At 36.8% G+C, this 10,246-nt stretch overlaps 1 protein-coding gene across 17 annotated transcripts in view; it reads left to right on the top strand.

Annotated features, from left to right (window-relative positions):
• The window catches only part of LOC129726794 (microtubule-associated protein Jupiter), a 231,208-nt gene extending 226,611 nt beyond the window's left edge, over positions 1–4,597 (top strand). For 13 of the 17 annotated variants that reach the window (XM_055683900.1, XM_055683903.1, XM_055683895.1 and 10 more), the window contains 2 exons: positions 1,667–2,170; positions 2,526–4,597. In XM_055683900.1, the coding sequence (XP_055539875.1) occupies positions 1,667–2,170; positions 2,526–2,671 (650 nt within the window). In that variant the 3' untranslated portion in view covers positions 2,672–4,597. The remainder of the gene's footprint in view (positions 1–1,666; positions 2,171–2,525) is intronic. The other 4 variants (XM_055683907.1, XM_055683908.1, XM_055683909.1 and 1 more) reach the window with 1 other exon arrangement.
• The last annotated feature ends 5,649 nt before the right edge of the window (positions 4,598–10,246 follow it).

A 10,246-nucleotide genomic window follows, 5' to 3' on the forward strand; every position in this document is an offset into this window, starting at 1 on the left:
AAAAAATTTCTGATTTGATTTGATTTTGAAAAGTTGTTGAAAATAATCAACGTAGTGAAACGCTTTTAGAAAATTCGATCGGAATGGCGAATAAGTAGCCTGCTCAGCCTTGCCGTGGTAAAATCTGTTGCTACTCTGCCGGCTGTGGGTTGAGCCAGTTTTCAGAAAGAGTTAACCATCCTCTTGCCGCAGTAATCGGTTATACAATGAAGACGGAATTTCTGCATGCTAGCTTTTATACGTGACTACTGAGAGTTGAACTTTTGGTAGACGTGTCGTTTGTATACTTAAGCGTCGGTTATACTGGGGAATTAGGCCTTGTTTCAGGTCTGATTGGTCGAAACATGTCTTCAATAAGGGTCTGCATTTTTCAATAGTACAATATTAGGCATCACAAAATAACATTTTTTCGCATTTTGGTCTCGATGTTTTTGGGTTTCCAATTTGTAGCCCTACATATGTTACTGTAAGCCGTAAGTCTACGCCAAAAAGTGTTTCGTTTTGCCATCATATCGGAAAAATTATATGTTATGTCTCACAAGAATTGCTTTTAAATCTGGTTATTTTGAAAGGGTCATTCTTGATTTATGTCATTATTTAGTCAATCTACAAAAAAAACAATTGTCATTCAGTTTTATATACTTGGTTATAGAAATTCAAAAGAATGATTGATGAAAGAAGAATTTCTCGAAAAAGCAGTTTTATATTGAACGGATAAATGCTTTCCTAATGTTAGACGAAAAAGATTAAATATTTTCAACAGCTGATGATTTACGATTTTTTGGTGCTATTTTGAAACTCATACCGAGTTTTTATTAACGCCTGCATCACCGCATCACAAAGCACGAACAGAAAAATTCATTGGAGAAACGGAAGAATTGACATTTTTTTCCACAAATTATATTTTTATTAATTTTGTTCAAATTAAAAAAAAGGACAAACTGTTAGAAAGTCAGCATATCGTGTGTTGCAGCTGCAATTACCAGCTGATGAAATTAAAAAAAATTGTTATAACTTGATCGCATAGTAGTTGCAACTCTAAAACTGCGTGTTTTAGACCAGCGACAGCGTTACAAAGCATTTTCCATTCTCTATAGAATGGCTGGTTGTTTTTTGTTTTCTATGTTGACGCTAGGTAATTAGGTGCAGCATTTTCGGCACTCGAAAACCCAGTTCCCATTAGCTCCGCTAGCTAATGGCATTCACTTTTGGTTGTCAGAAATCACGCTATCCATCGCAGCACGTAATTGTACGTTTTTTTACGCTCCGCCACTGGGTGTATAACCTGTACTCTGTTGACGATATGAAATGTGATTTAGATGTTCCTTAAATAACATAATATGTCGCAAAATATCTCCATATTTTGTTTGGGTAATATGGAAGCAGTTTCACTGCATCGCTTTGATGGTTTCATCAGACCAAAGGTGTTGTCGCAGGTTAATTTTCATCACAAGCCGCGTTACTCAATTTTTTCCACCAAATTAGACACCTCTGTGTAGTACAAAGCAAATCACAGTTATCGCGGCAAGACCGAAAAGTTTTTCACATAACAATTTTTCTATTCCTTTCAATCATCCCGGGAATGTGTTCACTTGGAATCCTCTTTGTGACCGACTCATACCTCGCGTTTCTTCGTGCGCTTTTCCGGTCTCCCGAACTCACTCAGGTAACGAAAACGCAAACCCGGATTCAGCCTACTCGACTCATTCGCGTAACGCCACATCATCCCTGGGTGGGCTTCTCGGGTCTCCGGCCCGGAGCCGTCATCTACCCTATCAGCAGCATCAATTTTATCCCAGCGGGGAGGCGCTGAATCCGACCTACGCGTCCAATATTAATCTCTGTATCAGTGACGACATCATCATTAGCGTGACCGATCATGACGAGGACAACGACGACCACCACCACGACAACAGCCCTGCCAGCGGCAATGGGAAACAGCCGCAAACTTTTACTAATGCTCATAATAATGCTAATCATCACGTTACTACTACCGCTAGTATTAGTGCTTTGAATACTAACAACACTTTTGCAGCATCACCCAAGTCGTCATCGTCTTCGTCACCCCGTTCGCCACGATTTAACCAGCGGAATCCGGTCACCGGAAACGGCGTCGAGGACTATGCCGACAAGCCACGAAAGCCAAGCTCAAGACGCGGTGCAGGTGCAGGTTGGTTTTCTTCTAGTTTATTCGCTGGTTCATCATTTATTCATATTTACGATTTTTGGAGCACTAACATAACATTGGGATTTGCACTGTGTTGATTTTTTCTATTAGTTTTTCCTGTAGTTTACTGTAAAGTAAATATAGTTTTAATATTGAAAGTCGTAATATAATTGATAGAGTAAAAAAAACAATCATTAATAATTTCTTGCCACTGTTCAGTTGAACAGTGGAAACGTGCAGATTTGCTAACCAGCATCTCCTATTGGATCAGTGATACACTTCGTCAAATCGTGAAACCTTGTAAGGCTAACTGTGTTATGCTAAGACTAATCGAAACCCATCATTTTACAATTCGCAGAAAATGGCAACCCGGTGACCGGTGAAGGCTACAAATCAGGTGGTGCAGCGGAGATCAACACTACCGTCCCATCTTTGAATGCCGGAGGCCATGTTATTAACAAAAATCGCATTCCTCCCGGTGGATTTTCGTCTGGTCTGTGGTAATCAACATCCTGAACGCGTTCAGGTTATGATTTGTGGAAAAATGAAGAAGTAAAAAACAAAAATTAAATGGAACGTGTATTGCCAGCAGATGGAAAGACGAAGATGTCCTTTGAAACAAATTACTAAATACAACTACAGAAATTCAAACACAGCAAACGCGCCATCAGAGACAGAAAGCCGCCCGTTGGAATCCGACAGGATTTGTTGGCCACAGAGAGACCAACACCATTATTAAACCTCACAGGTCCATACCATCCTAGATTAACGAGTAGCTTCCTGTGAAAATTTCCAATGCAAATCTAAAACTGATAGTGATAGCCCATTATCATATACATTTATATTAACTGGTGTTCCGAGTATACATTTTTGGGTGTTTTTTCGACGATGGTACATTCTAACCAACAGAAAAACATCACCATGAAACAAAAACAATTAAAATAAAAAATCGAAATGATAAACCATACAGACAGTGTTTACGAAAAATCAATTACCTTTTTCTGTGTAGAATAGAGGAACAATAGGAAAGAAGTTTGTGAGCGGAAAAAAAAAGCAAATCTCTATCGATTCCTGCTTGAATTTTTGGGAGATTTCCGAAAACAAAAAAAAAAATCGAATGCAGAACGAGCGAAATCGAATAACAATGTACGAATGAGGGAACCTGTATTTATCATCAGACAGACTATATAGGATAGGAATGCTGCTGGCAATTGTGAACAGCAGCGACAGCAGCGCGCACATTCAGCAATCAAAACACCACATTTAACAGAGAAAGCAAGCAAAAAATAAAAAACACACACATATAGTTACAATAGGGAAACGGTTGACCTCTCGTTGCTGCGAGTAAGGGACCTACCATCGAATCTAATAACAATGTAGAAGAGCGATCTACTAAACTTATCACAGAACAGAACACTTATTACACAGAACATAAACACGCAAACGTATTTAATGCAGTGCATCCAAATGAAAAATATATTACTACTAATCGATAGACGGTCGTGTTTTGTCACCCGGTTTTTGTTTTTTTTTTTTTTGAATCTGTGACCCAAGAATGTCAGTCCCCTTCGGAGGAAGTATACTTATAAATAGTACCCCCTCAGACCATTTGAGTGTCCATTTTTTGTGTCGTTGCTTGAAATCGATTAATTGGAAATAATTTTGATTAAATTAATCAGAAAAAGCTGATTTTTCGAACTATGATCACAAACACTTTTTTGCTGGAAATCAGACATATTATACAAATCTATATATATTTATCATATTATAACGTCTTTGTACTCTCATGAAATAAAGTTTAAAAAACAATAATACGGTTATGTATGTCGGTGAAGTGGTTTCTTTCCAGCTATTATTATATGTGAGCGGAAGTCTCAAGTTTAGGTTTTTCTCTCCTGTACACACCTCTTCCCAAGCGGACAACCCCTATTTGATGATTTTTATAAAATTGTTAAATATGCCTGTAAAGTAGCGGTTCAAAATTTAATGTGAACGAAAGTGGCCTCGAAACTAGAACGTTTTCAAAACTGAACATAAGCACTATATTTAACCAGTTAGAAAAAAAAATTAAATAAAAATAACTAAAGAAAGACAAGGAGAGAAAGCGAAATAATCAATTGAAAATCAGAAACGGTTGGTTAATGCTGAGGTAGAAAATTGATAATGGTTGGATCGAAAATGTACCCGGTTATTCAAGTATAGAACGGCATACATCAGAGTGTCGAGAGGAAGAGATGATTTAAGAGCGATGTCGATACATTCTATATATTTGCATTACACTTTGAGATAAACATGATAATAAGTAAAAAAAAAAATACAATCCAATAAGTAATGACAAAACAAATCGTAGAAAACAAACGCAACTTGATTATCGAACTTGATTGATTCACGTTTTTTTTTTCATTTGTAATAATAAATTTTAATTTAATATGCCGGTTTTCAATGTAACTGTTCCGAACCTACCTTATTCGGTTGGAGTCACTCGACCCGACTACTGTTATACCAGAACTGGTCAATCGAGAAAAGAGTTTCTCGACTTGGCGCCCCATCCATCCACTCCATTTTCAAACCGACAGAAAGGCAAGGTAACGTTTCATTGAATTCGCCGGGGAAAAATTTCTGGAAGTTGTTCGGCAGAAAGAAACGTCAGCTGAAATGTGAAAGGTTTTAAAAAAACCTTTGCCAAAAAGAATCTTAGGAAGCGAAGCTTAGGAAGCAGTTGGCACGATTACGGAAGAAGGAAGGAATCTGCGAGCTCATTTCGTTACATCTGATGATCTTGTACGGCAATTCAAGGCCGCAGGAGCGAAGACAGAAAAAGGCGACTCGGTAGTTGAGCAATACAACTAGGGGTAAACAGGGTAAGACCGCCCTGCGGGGTAAGACCGCCCACTGTAGTTTTACTACCAAGTTATAAAATAATTGAAAAATTTCTTTAACGTGTCTATTACAGTATAACTACATAACATTTTGCACGTTTTTCTGTTTTGATAGTGCGCGAACGGTCGCAGAAATAATCAAAAACAACCTTTCAGCTGGCAACCAGTCAATGCGCTATTGTTTTGCGGCAACGGGACTTAAGGTTTTTCAGTCTAAAAATCTATTGTTTTGTTCGTGAATATACGTTTAATCGCTTGCCTGAATCTATCTTCTTTCGGAAATATCGAAGGCCGTGAGTAATCTTGTAATTTTGACTACTTTTTCGGTCAAATATGAAAATGTTCCACTGGGGGTAAAGTCGCCCACTTCATCTATACAAAGTCGCCCACTATACAAGGGGTAAAACCGCCACGTATCCAACTGTTTGTTGTTTTACTTCAAGACCCAAATGCCTCGACACTACAAAGGGAATATTTACAGGATCAATAAAGCAACTTCAAGCCACATAAGACATCGATGTTAATCGACCATTTTCGATTTTGTTGAAGCTTTTCTAGTAATATATTTTAGCAAGACTTATTTTTGAAAAAAGTAAACCTGTGTGAAAGTGGTGTTAATGGACCAAAATAATTTTAGAGCCAGGACGGTTTGTTTGATTGGTATGACGTCTCCGGCAGAATTGAAAATAGTAGTTTTTTACTTCCGAAAAAAGTACACACTCTAAACAAATTTAAAAAAAAGATATAAAAATAGAATTAAAAATATATTTTTTTTTCAAATTTATTTGATAAAACATGTTTTTGCCTGTAAAATCTGCAAAAGGTAAGCTAAAATTTTATGGTTGTTGGATCATGGAGTAATAGAAATATTAATAGCTCAATTTTTGTGAAGAATTTTTTTTTGGACGGTTTATTTGGTGTATAGAGTCGTTGATAATTTTGTTCTTCAAAAAAAGCATAGAAAATTGAAAATATAAATGAAAGAAATAATAATTATTAGTATTTTTCTATACATAATAAGTCTTCAAAAGAATCATACAGACAGGTTTAATGAGTTTTAATTTTTAGCTTAAAGATAGGTATATTATGAATTCAATATCTTGAAAAACCCCCAATTCTAAAAAATCTTTTTATTTTGAAAACCAAAAAAGTTACCTAAACATTGATCTGAACTTGAATAATCAGAAAACAAAATAAGTTGAAACTTAGAAAAAAAATTTTTTTTCAGATTTTTCACAGTGTATATTTTATTTAAAAAGAAAAAAAAGTACCATCTACAACTTTGTCAGAGACACTATACATCGGTTTTAATTAACCGTTTCGGCCCTAAAAATATTGTTTATCCTCAAAAAATGGTGGGCGATCTTACCCCGCTGGTGGGCGGGCTTACCCCGCATGAAAAAGATCTGCACATTTTCAATGAATTTTTAAAAATTAAAAAAAAGCTGGAAACTAAACAAAAATATTTCAGTTCTTATTTTTTAAATGCGGGTATTGAATAGAAGAACCTCTTAGCGAAGAAAAAATGAAATTGCAGCCGCAACTTTGTTTTCTATAAACAGAATTGCTTAAGGGGGCGGTCTTACCCCGCTTACCCCTACTACAAGAATCGAGGAATCCAAGATCATATCCCACAGCAAAACGGGGTAGCTTCAATCGGATGCTGGTTGAAAACTATGATCAATTCTGCTTGATTCAGAAGCTTTGAAGATATGCTCGCTGCTCTGACGGCGTTGCACCTTCTGAATGGTTGTCTTTCGGTTGCTTTAGCTGGAAACGTAACCCCTATAGAGAAGTGGATTACCGTAAAACCAGATCTTGTAAAGATATAGATTTTCGGATGTAATGCAATGACATGGATCCTCGACCAGCAGAGAATGAAATTAGACTACAAGTGTCAGGAGATGGTAATGATTGGTTGCGCTCCAAATGGATACCGGCTTTGAGTGAATTGGCGAGCAAAATCCTTATTGCAAGAGTTAAGTTCAACGAAGAATCTTTCTCTTACACTGAGCAAATTGCAGGTGGCCACTCAACCGGGAAAACCGGGAACAACCTGGATCTGTTTGGAACCGGAAAAAACCGGGAATTTGACTGAATATTGCATCAGTTGAATACCGGTGAAATTATGCCATTGGGGTGAGATTGTGCCATAAAACCCATTGTTTATCAGTCATCTCATGGCGATCATGGCTTGTTCACAAAGATAATCTCTCGGGCACTGTAGCTGACAAATGTCGCCAAGAATACTCACAATTATTGATGGCGGACTTCTTACTGTTGTAGTGAGAAGCGCCTTGATACTTTTTGTGAAGATCTGAAAGCCGATTCAGGCAAGAACCTTCCTAATTTGACCGTGTATGCTGCCGTTCCAAGCATAGTTGTCCCAGTGTGCATAAGGTTTGTTTAGAACATGGGACTTCTATGATTGGAACCAGGCTTGTTAATACGATAGATTATCTTCGATAATCGTCATCGCCGATACCGATAATGTCTGCTATCATTATCGACGATGACGATTGCGTCTTCAAACATTAACCTTATCGACGATAACGATATTTACCTGACGTTATCAGCTCACTAACGTCTATCAGAGCAAGTTCGCTAGTGGCTATATTTTAGTTGCTGAAGTTGGTTTGATAACCAACAAAATAACCGCACCGAGCGTTGCTTTTTACTTTTGGAAAACAACAACTCAAGGAAGGAAAAATTCGCGAGTAGCAACGAATTCATAAGTTTGGCAATGCAATAGCAACGAACCGATCCGTTGCTATTGGACCAAATGCAGCTTTGTTTGTGTTGCTATCCAAGACAGCAGCCAAAGTTGAAACAAACTGCGAATTCGTTTATCAGACGTTATTGATTCGATACCGTCCAGTAGCTATCGTCCTTGGCAATGACGATAATGTCTGAAGACGTTAGCGTCTTCGTCGATAACGATAGCAGTATCGTTATCGGCGTTTACGATAAGTTATCGATTAACAACCTTGATTGGAACAGCAGTATATTAGGAAGAGTTTTTTGGCAATTTCAACAATACAATTTTGGACAAATTGTAGAGATAGAGTATCTCTACAAGTGCTTTATATATGATTTGCTCGAATTCCGCCTCTTTGACAAAATATAGCCTAATGAGCATTCAAAGAGCAAAACCAAGCATGTCCCCAGCCATTACCAAAACGCGTCAACGTACGTGAGAGGGTCGTATAGAAATTGCTCTCCGGGTTCGTCGCTTTAATGTTGTTTACGAGAAAACTCATTTAGGTCACTGAAAAAAAAGTTGGCTAGGGACACCAAAATTCACAGGAATGGTTGAATAGCTATAATTTTTCATTTTCTTCCAGTTTGAGCTTTTGAAGCGAGCCTGTGTTGATCAGTGTTATCAAATTAAGAATAGAAATCGAATGTATTGCCTAAACTATCGCCAGATATACTTTGATATTAGACAAACTGTCGTAATTCAACATCAACTTGCGGCCGTGTCTTATACAGAACCTCTTCAACTTTTTTTGAAAATTTATCTGTGCCAACATTTTGAAAATATTGCAGTTTTTCACAACTATACCTGAATAATGGCAGAAGATGGTGAAAAGTTGTCAAGGGATGAATTGGGTTGTTTAGCTATTCACGGATTTTCGATTTTTATATATCATCTGAAAGAGTGTAATTTTCTGAGCAGAACGTGATTTTTTAAAACTTTATATCATTATCCTTCGATTTTTAAATGAAGAATAAAAATTCGCTATAAATCGCTACAATGACAGTTGATATATGGGCGAACTGTCATTGTAGCGTTTCGAGCAGATTTCGAACAGTTTTAAATCGTGATTTAAAATGCGAAGGACAACAATAGAATTTTTTTTAAAATCACGTTTTACTTAGAAAATGCAGATCTTTCAGATGATATAAAAAACTGATATAGCTAAACATCCCAATTTTAGAAAATTGTCTGAACTTTTATAAAAAAATATTAACAACCATGTATTTGACTGACAAAAAAAGTCATTCTAAAAACAAAGTGTCAAAAAATTATTCATCTCAATTTTTTTAAATAAGTTTTTTTAGCAGACTTTCTAGTTGCCTACAATTCTTCTGAACGAATCAAAGTGGACAGCAAAAAAAAAGCCTTTCTAACAAAAAACTGTTTGATGTCCTTCTAAACCAAAGGTTCTCAGCCTTTTTGGCTCCGCGGCCCCTCTTGCTAAAGACAAGAGCTCCGCGGCCTCCTATGCGAAGCTAAGAGAGCTTCGCGGCCCCCCAGAAGAATTTCATATACAAGTTTTGCTATACGAGGCTGCGTTTTTCATTCTCATATTGTTCTGCAAGTCTAATTTGTTTCACGTTTTAGTCCTAATACGCAAAAGAATTGAAAATCCGCTTTCACAGAGGTATCTAGAAAAAAAATTAATCACCTGTCAAATTTACCAAGCGCTTCGCGGACCCCTTGCCGGCCGCGGATGGTATAGGATCTTAAAATCATATTTGAAAATATTTCAATAAAAGTTCAGACAATTGGGTTGTTTAGTTATATCAGGTTTTATATCATCTGTAGGATCTGCATTTTCTAAGTAAAACAGGATTTAAAAAATTTCTATCGTTGTCCTTCGCTTTTTAAATCACAATGCATAACTGCTTCGCCCATATACCAACTGTCATTGTGGCAATTAAGAGCGAATTTTTATTCTTCATTTAAAAATCGAAGAATAATGATATAAAGTTTTTTTCAAAAATCACGTTTTGTTCAGAAAATTACACTCTTCCAGATGATATATAAAAATCTGAAATCAGTGAATAGCTAAACAACCCAATTCCTAATTTTCAGTTAAAACTCTGATTGCCATACTCACGAGTAATGCCGCGAGTGTACTATAAATTATAGCTGATTTAGGTAAAAGTCTTGGCTAAGTCCTAGCGTCAAAAAACTGAAGCATCATTCAACGTTGTCGCGGGTTGGCTTCTTGGCTTAAAAAGGCAAGTTTGCCAGAAAAGATTGAACAGGAGCACAAAATAGTTTGATGAAAGTGTACTCGTAACGCAAATTTTTGGCAATGATGTATATTTTGCAGCTATGAGCTTCTTTTATAGAAAACATTGCTTGTGAAATCACTGTCATGAAAAATGTTATCATTTCAGTGGAAAGTTTTAAAAGGAAACTGGTATCCAACAGCAAGATAGGTTATTATGGCAACTCTTCTACCAC

This window comes from Wyeomyia smithii, chromosome 3 (assembly GCF_029784165.1).
Source record: "Wyeomyia smithii strain HCP4-BCI-WySm-NY-G18 chromosome 3, ASM2978416v1, whole genome shotgun sequence".
NCBI classification, from domain to species: Eukaryota; Metazoa; Arthropoda; class Insecta; order Diptera; family Culicidae; genus Wyeomyia; species Wyeomyia smithii.